This window comes from Astyanax mexicanus, chromosome 1, assembly GCF_023375975.1.
Source record: "Astyanax mexicanus isolate ESR-SI-001 chromosome 1, AstMex3_surface, whole genome shotgun sequence".
Lineage (NCBI taxonomy): Eukaryota > Metazoa > Chordata > Actinopteri > Characiformes > Acestrorhamphidae > Astyanax > Astyanax mexicanus.
In genome coordinates, this window is record NC_064408.1 from 51922848 (window position 1) to 51936192 (window position 13345).

Consider the following 13345-nt stretch of genomic DNA (forward strand, 5'->3'; position numbering starts at 1 on the left):
TTTTTTCAAATTATTGAACCTCTCTGTTAATAACAGCACAGAACAATGAATTATTGACTTTTTTAAAAAACACATTTGTGTTGTCAGGCTCTAAATTAAACAGGACAGAGGTTTAAGGCCTGCGAGATCGTAATTTACTACAGAAAATGCCTCATACTGGAAAACAATGTGTAATTGCTGTGTGAAGAAAACAGATGTAATTGTTTCGTAATCAATAGAGGTAAATTAATAAAAGTGATGGGTTGTAATTAGGAAAGTCTGAAAGCAGCTCATTATTTACACAGATTCTTGTAAAAGTAGACTAATTCTGATGGGGGGGGGGGGGGGGGGGGCAGGGAGGCTTGACTTGCCTAATTTGACCTGGATGAGGGAAGACTGGGGGAGCTTTTCGTAAATTAGTTAATTAGAAATCCCTGACTACACAAAGCTAATCCCTGTCTGTAATGGCCCAGTGCTTAGCCACTCAGCCTAACTGCTAGTGAGTGAGAGAGAGAGAGAGAGAGAGAGAACGAGTGAGAGAGAGAGAGTGATTGAGAGATTTAAAGGCCAAATCAACGCCGATTTGAATCTATAGGCAGCGCTGAGCACTGGATTAGCTGTATACCAGCACTGATTAGCACCTGTTAATATACAGTTAGTGTTAAATTTTGCATCTGCTTGTCATATGCTGCGTTAATTTAGCTACTGTTTAGGGTTTAGCTCTGGCCTAAGACTTCAGTGAAAAGCATTTGGTGGATTAGGATCATGCTTAGAGGTGTTGTTGATGAAATAACATCAACACCTCTAATATAATGCTGATGTGTTGGATTAGGATTTAGCTCACTCAGAGATAGCATGCAGGCAGCCGAAACCTGCTGTTTTTCTGACAGAAATTCTGTTTTTTAATAGGATTTCATAATATTCTATATTTTAATGACTAATTGGTCAATAAAATGTCTAATCCATCAATGCCTGTTTGCTGTTGAGGTCTAAATCAAATGGGTCTAATGAGTATGTGGATAAATGTGTAGCACTCAACCATGTGATCAGTCACTCTGACATCTATGAATGTTTGATGGAATTGCTTGATATTTAATGGCATTTGCTGTGTTTTCAAGATTTCTAGATAGCATCACTTGTTAAGTACAGTTGTCCTAATTGCTTTTTGAATGAAATCCAACAGAGCTTAAAAATGAGATATCAAGCTATAAAACCTAAAGCGCTAGCAATATCCATCAATAAACATTTTCATATCTATTGTAGCTGTTATTTATAAGCAATATCTTAAGCATTTTTTTGGATGACCAGTATTAATAGTTAGTGTATACATTCATCAGTCTTGTTTATTTTATTTATTTATTTATTTATTTTATTTTTTTTACTTTTTCTTATAACATCATCCCAGTATAAAAAATGCCTAAGTAGGTGGCATTCCAATTATAACACTTCTCCATCAACAGATCCTGAGTCCCCTGACCACAGCAGTGTACAATTAGGATAGACGAAGAGGGACAGGCGGACTCCGGACAGCATGGCAGCAAGGCCAAAGGGTTTGTCAATTACAACTAGCAAGGTCAATGGTCAAAGCCCTGTCCAGTTGGGGGTCTCTGTCAAAGTCTGTCAAAGTCTATTCTCTGTTTAGGTGATTCCTTTTGCACAGCTGACCAGTCTGTGCCTGGTCAGCTGTGCCGTTATTTTTGTCTTAAATGCCTGTTTTGTTCAGGTAACAGTTCATAGTCTTGCTTTAAGTCAGTGAGGAATCATTTTATAGACAATAATTTAGAAAGCAGCCCTCTATTAATAGGGATGCACTGTGATATCAGAATTATGTTGTTATCCGCCTATAGTTTGTAGATAGAGATAGATATGGCCAGTATTTCAATCAGTACTTGCTGCACTACTACAATTGGCTTGTAGTGGCCATTTTATTATGAAATTAATTGATTGACACAATATTTTTTTATTTAAATGTACACGTTATAAATTAAATGTTTAATATCTCTGTAAGTTATAAATGTGTATATCAGCATTGGCATTGGCAGATATGCGCATATAGTATGTAATATTGGATATCGGCATCAGTACAGAATTCCCACATCGGTACATCCCTACCTCTTAATGGAGGGATGGACAGAATGGAACTGAAAGACAGATTTTAGCCTTAAGTTAATTATATTTATTGTATCCCAAAATCTTTAAATGACATTTTTTCTTCTTTACAGAAGTAAAGAGAAAGCCTGTGGTTTTAATAGAAAACTGTAAATTGTGTATTTGCCCTAAAGGCTTACAAGGCTTAATGGTTTGTGGGAATTAGATAATACATGTCTACACATTTTTGTTCATTGTATTCAAATAAACTATGCATGGATTTCAAGTGCTCTGGTGTTTCTGTCTAGCCCTGCTTTAGATCACTAAATTAATGGTCTCTGAAGAAAGACTCTTGCTCATGAAGAAAGGATATTGCTCATGAATATTCATATGTGCAAATACATCGCCTCTGATTGGCTGACAGAGCTGCAGCAGAGAACACCTACCAGCCTCCCCCCACAGTCAGTTTTACAGCTCTAAACCTCAAAGGACAAAATGTTTTCAGAGATACAGCCTTAGTTGTAAGATTTAGCACTGACTGCTAGGTAAAATTAACACTTAAATTTTGCTTTAACGTCAGACTCGAGGCAAGCGGCCCCGCGGTCGAGAAATGTTATTCATGCAAGTTCAAGTAGAGACTGCCCACCACGACGCCCGTGAACTCACTGGTTGATGTAGACTTCTAAGCCTTTCCTGATCAACTCGCACTTCTGAGGATTTTCTTTTACTAGCTACTGCAGAAAAGGGAGGCTGAGAAAATTGTCCACTCAGGTTTTTGTTCCCCATGGTATCTAAGTAGACAAATTAACCAACTCACCCAGGACTCCACAGCAGCAGACTTGTTTTAAAACTGTTCACTTAAACAGCCACTGTAAAACTACAACATACAAAGAGCAAGTAAATACAGGTGTTCATGTTTAATAAAAAACAGTGAAAAAGTAAAAAAAAAATCCTCTAGTCTACTGCTATATCTCTGCGCTGCTAAGCTGTATGTGTGTGCTTATGCAGTTTAAAAAGAATCACAGCAAATTGGTAGCATGTTAGTAAGATGTCTGTGTTTATTTAAGAGTGCACTTTTGAAATGTGGGCTTCGTGTGTGTGAGTGCTTTGCTTGGAGAGTGCTCAGAAAAGTGCAGGCCAGTGGAATCTCCCGTCCCATTCAGATAACACAGGCGAGGTGGAAGTTTATAAACCAGCACTTAATCCGTTTAATCAGGCTATAAGTAAGTGTGTGCATGTGTGTGAGGAGAGCCTTGTGTGATGGGGAAACCCTTGTAAGATAAATCAGAAGGCAGAAGAAAGGCAGCTAGGCCCCTGGAGCAGTGCTATTAGGCCGTCTTCAAAGACCTCTGCTAATCAGTGGCTAGGCCCAGATAACACAGGCGGCTCACAGAGTGCTTTTTTCAGTAATCCAACACCTACTCTCTCAACCTCAATCTGTGGACCTGAGTATGGGGAAGGGAACACAAAAACAGACACTCACACACACAGATGAACACACACACACACACATTGCTGTGAGCAAGAAGAGCATTAGTGAGATCAGGATGTTAGATGATCATTACCTCAGCTCATTCCAAACTCCCCAACTTATTCAAAAATACTGAATAGAGAACCATCATTGCAGAGAACAGAGTTTTATTGCTCCAAACCTGACATCATGCACAGTGCCAATAGTCTATGTAATAGTTTATGTCAATGTGTATCATCAGCTTACAATTTCTGGTTAGTAGAACTTTTTTTTAGAACATTCTTAGAACGTTCAGTCTGTCACGTTTTTCTGGATGTTCTTCTAACATTTTTATTTCATGTTTTTAAACATTCTGGTAATGTTACTACAATGCCACTTCTGTACTGTGTTGGGAATTTAATTTAATTGTTAATTGTATAGTTTTCAAAAATATTCATTTAACTGGGAATGTTATGTGAGAAACATATTAATAATGTTGTGATGCAAACCATTATTATGTCACACAGTTTCTGAACAATTCCTGAAACATTATTACTGTAACTGTCAAGTTATCTCAGGTTCGTTTCAGTTCTTGGCTTAACTTGAAAAAGCCTGTGTTGTGACTACAATTAGGGCGCTTGTATCCACTCCCAAACTCTGGATATTTTAGTAAATTTCCCCACAACAGATGAAACTTTGCCTCCTCTTAGGGATTTTTATTATTTCCAGGATTTAGTTAACAGGTTGATAACCTAAAATACACACAAAATACACACAATAAATTTACTATTTCACTAACAATTGCAAATTATATCAATACTTAAACTTCTACATGTGCTAGGTGGCACGTTAGATCCTACCAGTGCCTCTCTGCAGTCAAACACGAGCTGAAACACCTCTCTGCACAACTCAGCTTCTCCTCTCTCCTCCGTGTGGACGCCTGTGCAACAGTCTCCTTCTCCAATCCTGCACTGGTGTCTTAAACTACCTCAGAATGGAGGTTAAGAGTCGTTTGCCTCTGGTGCACGTCTTAGACGGACCCGTTTTTCACCGCGGGGAAAACTCAGCCTGCTCGCCTTTTTTTCTGTCCAGCGCGATTTTAGCGCGATTTCAGCGCGATCCCTCGCGAGAGCACCGCGAGTCCGCAGCGCGAGCAGCAGCGCGTTTCAGTCACATGTTTAAAAGAAGGCATCCCATTTGCCGAACATCAACTTAATTTTTAACTAAACAGAACATATTTAGTTACAGACACTGGCTCTCGGTACACTGCTAAGTTTCACTTTCACTCACACTTAGCTCCGCCCTCTCTCTTTTTCCATTATTTATTTATTTATTTACATTTTGACTTGACACCTCCCACTTGAGCTCCTGGTGTCAACCCAAGGAGGTCACCTCACTATGGTTGCCTTTCTCTGGTAAAGTCACAGTCCGCTTGTATGGTGGTGATGCTTCAGGGCGGTTATTCATTCATTAGACATGCTGATTCCAACATGCCCATCTCCTGCTCCTCTGCAGCAAGTAGAACAATCAGACGCCTAACATCCCTATGAAGGATTGTGGCAGGGATCTTGGTCGAGGGTTGTCTGGTAGCCTTGTCACCTTTATTGGCGAATCCCTTCTTAGCTGGTTTTGCCATTGAGACTGGGTAGCTTGGGACTGTTCTAACCTTGACATCTCTCACAATGCCTTTACTGTCAGCATTTACACTGACTACCCTGGCTAACTTGTACTGGCCCCTTAAAGCATTCTGGTCAGCAAGCCAGACCAAATCTCCAACAGCCACATTTCGCTCTTTTGTATGCCACTTGTTCCTCACAAACAAGTTCGGCCCAGCTAATTGGCACCATTTCTTCCAGAACCTGTTCACTTCCTCTTGAATAGCCTTTAGCCTTTTGTAAGGGTACCCTTGAAAACTAAAGTCACCTGGGTCTCCTCTGGGTCCGGTTCGTCCCAGCAGTAGTGAGTTGGGGCTGATGTACTCAACAGAGTCTTCTCTACTTTGTATCCTGGCATCAATAGGTCTTTCGTTGGCCAAGTTGGCTGCCATGTAGAGGAAAGTCTGGAATTCTCCCCATGTCAAACTACCATCTCCTCCTAGGTTTTGCAGAGCTCGCTTTATTATCTGCACAGCTGCTTCAGCAGCTCCGTTTCTATGAGGAGAATCTGCAGGATGGATGTGCCAGTGCCATTCTGTTCCATTTTTAGCAGCCTCTCTCTCCAGTTCAGTTTTATTCAACTGATCAAGGTAGCAATAAAGCTCTCCAAGTGCAGGCTTTGCTCCCGTGAAATTTGTCCCTGGATCTGACCAAAGCTTTCTTGGGTGCCCTCTCAAAGCTGTAAATCTCTTGTAGGCTAACAGAAAACCTTCAGAAGACTGGTCACTGACAACATCAGCATGTATGGCTCGTGATGCCATGCAACACCAGACGATTCCCCACACTTTGAGCTTTACTCTCTTTTTCACCTCATCCCTCACCTCATAAGGGCCAAAGAGATCTAAAGTGGTGAACTCAAACGGGGTGGATGGTGTTGATCTTTCAGGTGGAAGGTCACCCATGATCTGCCGACACTTCCTGGCCCTGGCTTTTCTGCAGATAATACAGCTATCTACGATTCTCTTTGCAAGTCTTCTGCCTTTTATCACCCAAGCCTTCTTTCTCATTTTGAGGAGAGTTCCTGCTACTCCTTCATGGTTTGTTTTATGAGATTCCAAACACAGTAATGTGGATATCCATGCATTATGTGGTAGAACTGGTACAGCTGTTCTGTCTTCACTGAAGTTTTGGACTCTGCCTCCACACAGTAGCAGTCCAGAGCTCTCTTCTCTGTACACCACCAACCTGTTAAGGGTAGTGACAGAAAATGTTGCATTTTCTTGAGCAGACAGAACCAGATCCCGGAAAGCATCTTCACGCTCCCTCACGTTCAGCACTAGTTCTTTTGTCAAGTTTTTAGTCGCCTTCTTTTGAAGAGTAACCTCCCACTTTGCCTTTTCACCGGATTGATTTTTTAACTTTAGCCATTTCTTGGCAGCTTGCCAAACCCAGGCAACAGTAGAGACCAATCTATGCAAGTTACTGAACCTTGTAACGTCTATAAGTGTCTTGACCATCGAGGGAGCTGGTGCTCTTCCTCTAACTGTTCTCTCAGTGCTTGAGCTTTGGTTGTACTCTTCCAAACTATTTCCCTGTCTTGCAATGTTTTCTGGTGGTTTATTAGCTTGACTTCTTGTTATTGCAGCAGAGAATGATTTTCTCTGAAGCTTGCTGATATCCTCTCTGGCATCAACCGCAACCTCTTTTGCTGACTTTTTTGGCCATTCTTCTTCAGGCCTTCTCAGGAACTCTGGTCCCCTTTGCCATACAGAATGTTCATTTAGGTCTTCAGGAGAACTTCCTCTGGTGATGATGTCAGCGATATTGAAGTCTCCTGGAATCCACCACCAATCACTGATTGAGCTGTCCTTTTGAATTTCCCCAATCCTATTGGCAAAGAAGGTTTGGTATCCGTAGCTGTCCCGTTGAATTGCTCCCAGCACTGTCCGACTGTCCACTAGGTGGAGCCAGCGTTCTACTTCCATTCGGCTGTGCCTTTCAATATACTTCCGAAGTCGAGTTGCAAAGACTGCACCGCAGATCTCCGCTTTAACAGCCTCCCCCTTCTGATTCAGTGGTGTCAGTTTGGCTTTGGATTCAATCAGTCTGACCTCAATTCCTTGGTCAGTTTGCCACCTTAGGTATGCCACAGCCCCGTAAGCACTTTCGCTCCCATCTGAGAATGTGACTCCCCATGGCTTTCCTTTCCAACCAGCTGGTGTAAGACTCCTCTGAAATGTAATCTGGCCAAGTTGCACATATTCCACAAACAGTTTCACTGCATCCTCTCTAAGGCCCTCTGAAAGTGGATTATCCCATGTGTCACGTGTCAGATTTCGTGATCCCACCTCCTGGAAAGCCTTTCTCACCAGAACAGCACCTTTTTGTTTGGCTGGTGTGACAAGGCCGATTGGGTCATAAAGTCCAGCCACTTGACTTAATAATTCCCTTCTTGTCAGGGGATTAGGAGTGTTTTCTCTCACCTCACCTTCATGGAGATCCCGACCTAACCTCATCTTCTTTTTCCTTTTTGAAAAGTTAATTGAGGTCATTAAATAAAGCTTGTCCTCCTCCACGAGGTATCCAACTCCTAGAGCTTTATTTTCCCCATCCTTCATTTGATTTGGAAGTATCAAGGCATTGCTCCCCTTAGCTGATCTTTCTGCACCAGTGGTCTCTGCAGCTGATGTCTCCTCACTTTGCCCTGACCGAACCCATGGCTTGAGAGAGAATCCACCAGTATTGAGAATCTCCTCAACCTCACCAACTATCTTGTCCAGAATATCTTTGCTGTTATGAGAGGTAAGAATGTCGTCTACATAGCTGTCCTCTTCAAGGACTCTCCTCGCCTCTTTAAGGTCAGTGAATTCGGGCAGTCTGGCTGTCTCCCTCATAGCTAACTGAGCAATGCACCCTGCTGGTCGGTCTCCGATATTGACTCTAGTAATGGCATACTCACTTAAATCTTCTTCTGGACTGTCTCTCCAAAGAAAGCGGTGAAGGTGCATCTCACGCTCTTCCAACCACACCGAATTGTACATTTTTGTGATGTCACCTAATGCTGCATGTACCCCATTCCGGAATCTTAGTAACACTGCTCTGATTGGATTAAGGACATCTGGCCCCTTGAGCAGAAGGTCATTCATGCTTAACCCTTCAAACTTCTGGCTGCTATTCCATACAAGCCTTACTGGAGTTGTTACTGAATGGGGGTTTGGAGCAACCAAGTGACTCACATACCACACTGGTCCCTTCCAGCTGCTGATTTCAGTTGTGAGTTTTTTCGCAGCTCCCCGCTCCACCATGTCACGGACTTGAGCTGTGTAGGCAGCCTTCCACTCAGGTGTTTTAATGAGTTGCCTTTCTGTCCTCAGGAAAGTTGCTTCCACTCCTCTTCTGTTGTTGGGAAGAGAAGCTGGATCCTCAGTCCATGGATACTTTGCATCCCAATGGGGTGTCTTACTGTGAGCATCTTTTTTGATGTATGTGAGCCCTTCTTTGATTACCTCGAGTTCTCTTTCCTCTGCTAAGGTCATCTCTTTCCCTCCTGGTTGGCAGGTTCCACAGCGACAACCTCCACACTTTGGTTCACAAGCTGCCCCAATACTGTCCCACCGCCACCATTCAAGGAACTCTCGGCTTCCAACAGCTGTACTTACAGTCGTAGCCATAGCCTTTTGTGACAGCCAGATTACTTCTTCCTTGGGTTGTATGACTTTTTCTTCATACTTGACTGCAGCTGTTCTCATAGAGCGGGCAAAATGTGTCTTGGATTCATGCGCTGCAACCTCTATCTCCTCAAAGAGGTCAGGGTGTGCTCCACCCACAATCTTTCCAAGTGGGCTTTCCCATAAGACAAGATCTCCCACAATTTTCACTCTTTGTGGTGCGAGTTTGCCCTCCCGGTGGCTGATAAGGAGTTCAATCTCTTCAGGTCTTTTTAGCTCTTCAAGCTCGGCCTCTGGGAAGAACCTTTTCAGTTGCATAGGAGTGACACCTCGATGTACTTTGGCAATCTCATCCAAACCATAGCAAATCATTTCATGTGCAATCTCTGTTCCTTTGGGAGTTTTGACCCGGACTCTGAGAAGATACCTCTTGGTTCTCTCTTGCATGGTCATTCCACCAACCCCATGCACGACTAATGTGACTTCTTCACCTCTGAGTCTTAGCCTATCAGCGGCCTCATGGGTGATGTAATTGGTGTCTGATGCAAGATCTATTAGAGTTCCAATTCTCTGGCCTGCATTGGCTGTAACCTCCAGCAGCATCATAATGACAGGGAGTTCTTGAAGTCCGTTTTCCTTCACAAGTCCTATTTGATTACTGCAGTCTGTCATGCTAGTCTTATTGGTAAAAGCCTTTTTGCACTTTTCTGCCATTTCTGGAGGGAGTTCAGCTAAGAAACGTTCTTGCTCTTCAGTCAGCCTGACTTTTCTTTCACAAGTCCTTGTGCCATTTCCATCTTTGGCTCTTTTTTCTTCTGCTTTTGGGCAAAGGAAAAAGTGGTGGTCTGAACAGCTGCCCTTTCTGCAGTCTTTATTCTTGCACAGAAAGGTGTCTTTACAGCCGTCATCAGTCTCGTGACACCCAAGGCACTTCCTGCATGCTCCCAGTTTTTTAACAGCATCCTTCTTTTCGGAGAGCCGAAGTCTCCTGAATTTCTTGCAAAAGTAGACTTTATTCTTGTGGCCATCTGCACCACAGATACTGCACCCATCTTCTGACTCGTCTTTTTTTGTGTTTTTTGTAGAAGCATATTTCTTTTCCAATTTCCTGTTTAGCTTATCTGGTCTCTCTAGTTTTTCTGTGACTCCAAGCTGTTCAAGCCTCTCAAAGACCTCTTCTTGTGTCTTTAGAAATTTCAGGAGGTTGTCAAAGTGGTTGTCTGGCTTGACACCATTACTGGGGTTGACCATGAAGATAAGCCAATCCTTTTTCACAGAGTCTGGCAGCTTGCTCTCTATGGACTTGATTACCAAGGGGTTCTTAATGGCTCCGGTGTCCTCTAACTCTGTGAGGTCTACCAGGGCTTTTTCCACTGTGCGGATTAGGTCTATCACCTTCCTAGGCTGGCTTTCTTGCACTGCTGGAATCTTCTCCAGGCTCTCTACAATTTCCATTGCAATTGAGGACTTGTTTCCATACCGGTTTTCTAACACTCTGAGTATGTCACCAGCTGTGTTGTATGTTGAAAGCCTAAGGTCTCTGATGATTTTGTCATCTAGACTGTCAAGGAGCTGAATTTTCTTAACCTCTGCTGATCCAGTTGGCTCTCCCTGCTTTTGCAGGCTTTCCCAGTCTTTCTTCCAATGATGAAAATCCCTTCTGTTGCCATAGAACCTAGGTAGACTGGTGGGTTTTAGTTTGATAACTGGCATGGCAGGCATAACTGATGCTCGAAGTACAGTAGCAGCCTTTTCTTCCTCTGCAATTCTCCGTGCTGTAACAAACTCAACTCTTCTTGCTTGGAGCCTGTTGCCAATTACTTTAAACGACTTTACACTGTTCCCAAGACTAACTTTATCTGCTTCGGGAATCCACTGCTCCCAGTTTGACAGTGCTTTAGTTGCCTCAATAATCAACTTGTCCACAATATCCAGCTGCACGTCATAGCCATCACAATTGGTACCATTTGCGGGGATAGCAGTTGCATCATCACAAGCTTTTTCAGCTTCCTGAATAGCAGTCAGCAGCTGAGCCTCCCCATATTTAGACCAAAGATAAGTCTGAACAATCTTCCTTCCTTCATCCAATCTTGATTTACATTCTTGGACTGTGTTTTCAATATCATTCTCTATCTGCTCCTCAAGTGTCACCTGCTCACCAAACTCAGCTTTAGCCTCTTTCTCAGCTAGTAGACCAGCCCTGTAGTCATCATTGGTTTCCCAGACTTTTCTTGCTGCATCATCAAGCTTCTTAAACTCTTCCCTGAGCTCTGATTCAGTCAAGTTATGGCCACCTCTACTGAGAAAATTAGCCTGCTTGGTCAGGGCACTTTTTGCAACAGTCCTCCATCTTTTTAGCTCATCCACTGTTTTACCAAAGAGTTCCTCTGCCATTTTTCTTCCAGGTTGTTTGATACTAAGGACCCCACTTTGGTGGTTATCAACTGTCAAGTTATCTCAGGTTCGTTTCAGTTCTTGGCTTAACTTGAAAAAGCCTGTGTTGTGACTACAATTAGGGCGCTTGTATCCACTCCCAAACTCTGGATATTTTAGTAAATTTCCCCACAACAGATGAAACTTTGCCTCCTCTTAGGGATTTTTATTATTTCCAGGATTTAGTTAACAGGTTGATAACCTAAAATACACACAAAATACACACAATAAATTTACTATTTCACTAACAATTGCAAATTATATCAATACTTAAACTTCTACATGTGCTAGGTGGCACGTTAGATCCTACCAGTGCCTCTCTGCAGTCAAACACGAGCTGAAACACCTCTCTGCACAACTCAGCTTCTCCTCTCTCCTCCGTGTGGACGCCTGTGCAACAGTCTCCTTCTCCAATCCTGCACTGGTGTCTTAAACTACCTCAGAATGGAGGTTAAGAGTCGTTTGCCTCTGGTGCACGTCTTAGACGGACCCGTTTTTCACCGCGGGGAAAACTCAGCCTGCTCGCCTTTTTTTCTGTCCAGCGCGATTTTAGCGCGATTTCAGCGCGATCCCTCGCGAGAGCACCGCGAGTCCGCAGCGCGAGCAGCAGCGCGTTTCAGTCACATGTTTAAAAGAAGGCATCCCATTTGCCGAACATCAACTTAATTTTTAACTAAACAGAACATATTTAGTTACAGACACTGGCTCTCGGTACACTGCTAAGTTTCACTTTCACTCACACTTAGCTCCGCCCTCTCTCTTTTTCCATTATTTATTTATTTATTTACATTTTGACTTGACAGTAACATTACAGGCAAACCTTCCTGGATCCTTTTCAAAACATTGCTAAACATACAACCTTCTCTGTTAGCTGGGTCTGCACCTAGGTGTCAGCAACAGGAACAACTTAAAATAGATGACAGCATTTTTTTAGAAGAGGTTTCCATCATTATAATGTTACTTGTAACAATTAAGATGACACATGTATTTATTGTTTTAATAAAGCTAAAATGGAAAAGGTCCCAAAGCAAAAGGTTGGGCATGCATGCTGCATGTTCAGTAGTTAGTTACACCCCTCTGGCAAGTATTACAGCTCTTTAATGCTCTTTGTAGTCCTTCAGTTTTTGTTTGATGAATTTCAGCTCGTTATTCTTTGCAAAAACATTTTCTAGTTCTCTAAGATTCTTGAAATGTCTTGTATGTTCTGCTCCTTTGAAGCCTTGCTGAGTAACATTATCATACCTTGTACATTCAATAGATAAGATTGATTGACCCAAAGCCACAAGGGCAAACATGCCATACACTGTTTGAAGACTTAAAAAATAAACAATTCGGAAACTTTTTAAACCAATTTCTTTACCATGCTGCTGTTATGTGGAATTTCTACTAGATGTCTCTAGATAGCCTCCAAAATAAATAAATGGCAATTTTATTTTTTTAACATAAAGCATAGAATTTTATGGTGAATTTTGGGTGCTATTTATGTGTAAGGAGTGGTCGGCTGACCAAAATGACCCCAAGATTGCAGCGACTACTCATCCAAGAGGTCACAAAAGACCCCATCCAAAGAACTGCAGGCCTCACTTGCCTCTGTTAAAGTCACCGTGCATGACTCCACCATAAGACAGAGACTGAACGCTTGATTGCAGTTGTTGCTGCTAACAGTGGCCCAAAGTCATTAGGTTTAGGGGTTTATGTGTGTTGTCTCTGACTAATTTTAAATTAGTTTGATGATCTAAAACATTTAAAAGTGAAAAACATGCCAAAAAAAAAAAAAAAAAATATATATATATATATATATATATATATATATATTACAGCTTTTTTGAATTTGGGGGTTGTAAAACACACATCTCAGCACACAACAGTGTGTTTGTATATGGAGGTCACATGCTTTGGTATCCGTTGTCACACAGGATAGTTCACATGGCTAACCTATCTGACAATTTACCACACCTTTATCTCTGTAAGCACACACACACACACACACACACACATACACACACATACACACACTGACATGCCAAGGTCACATCATCGCCTTTGATCCTCCTGTCAGCCTTTGTTGCCGTGTGGCACTGCAGTGTGTAAGAGAGGAGAAGAGAATAGAAAAGAGAAAAAGCTCTGGGCCA

The 13345-nt window shown here is 42.3% G+C and overlaps 2 protein-coding genes across 2 annotated transcripts; both read right to left on the reverse strand.

The window, feature by feature from the left end:
- Positions 1-4082: 4082 nt before the first annotated feature.
- LOC125802274 (uncharacterized) lies at positions 4083-7834 on the reverse strand. The gene is made up of 2 exons (XM_049479793.1): positions 4378-7834; positions 4083-4269 (listed from the first exon to the last, which is right to left on the reverse strand). Exon 1 carries the CDS (start codon positions 7728-7730, stop codon positions 4977-4979), a length of 2754 nt encoding a protein of 917 aa, XP_049335750.1. The 5' UTR covers positions 7731-7834; the 3' UTR covers positions 4083-4269; positions 4378-4976.
- Positions 7807-12010, reverse strand: LOC111193301 (uncharacterized). Its single transcript, XM_049465192.1, has 3 exons — positions 11524-12010; positions 7877-11415; positions 7807-7832 (listed from the first exon to the last, which is right to left on the reverse strand). The coding sequence occupies exons 2-3, from the start codon at positions 11172-11174 to the stop codon at positions 7807-7809; spliced, it is 3324 nt and encodes a 1107-aa protein (XP_049321149.1). The 5' UTR covers positions 11175-11415; positions 11524-12010.
- Between the last annotated feature and the right edge of the window lie 1335 nt (positions 12011-13345).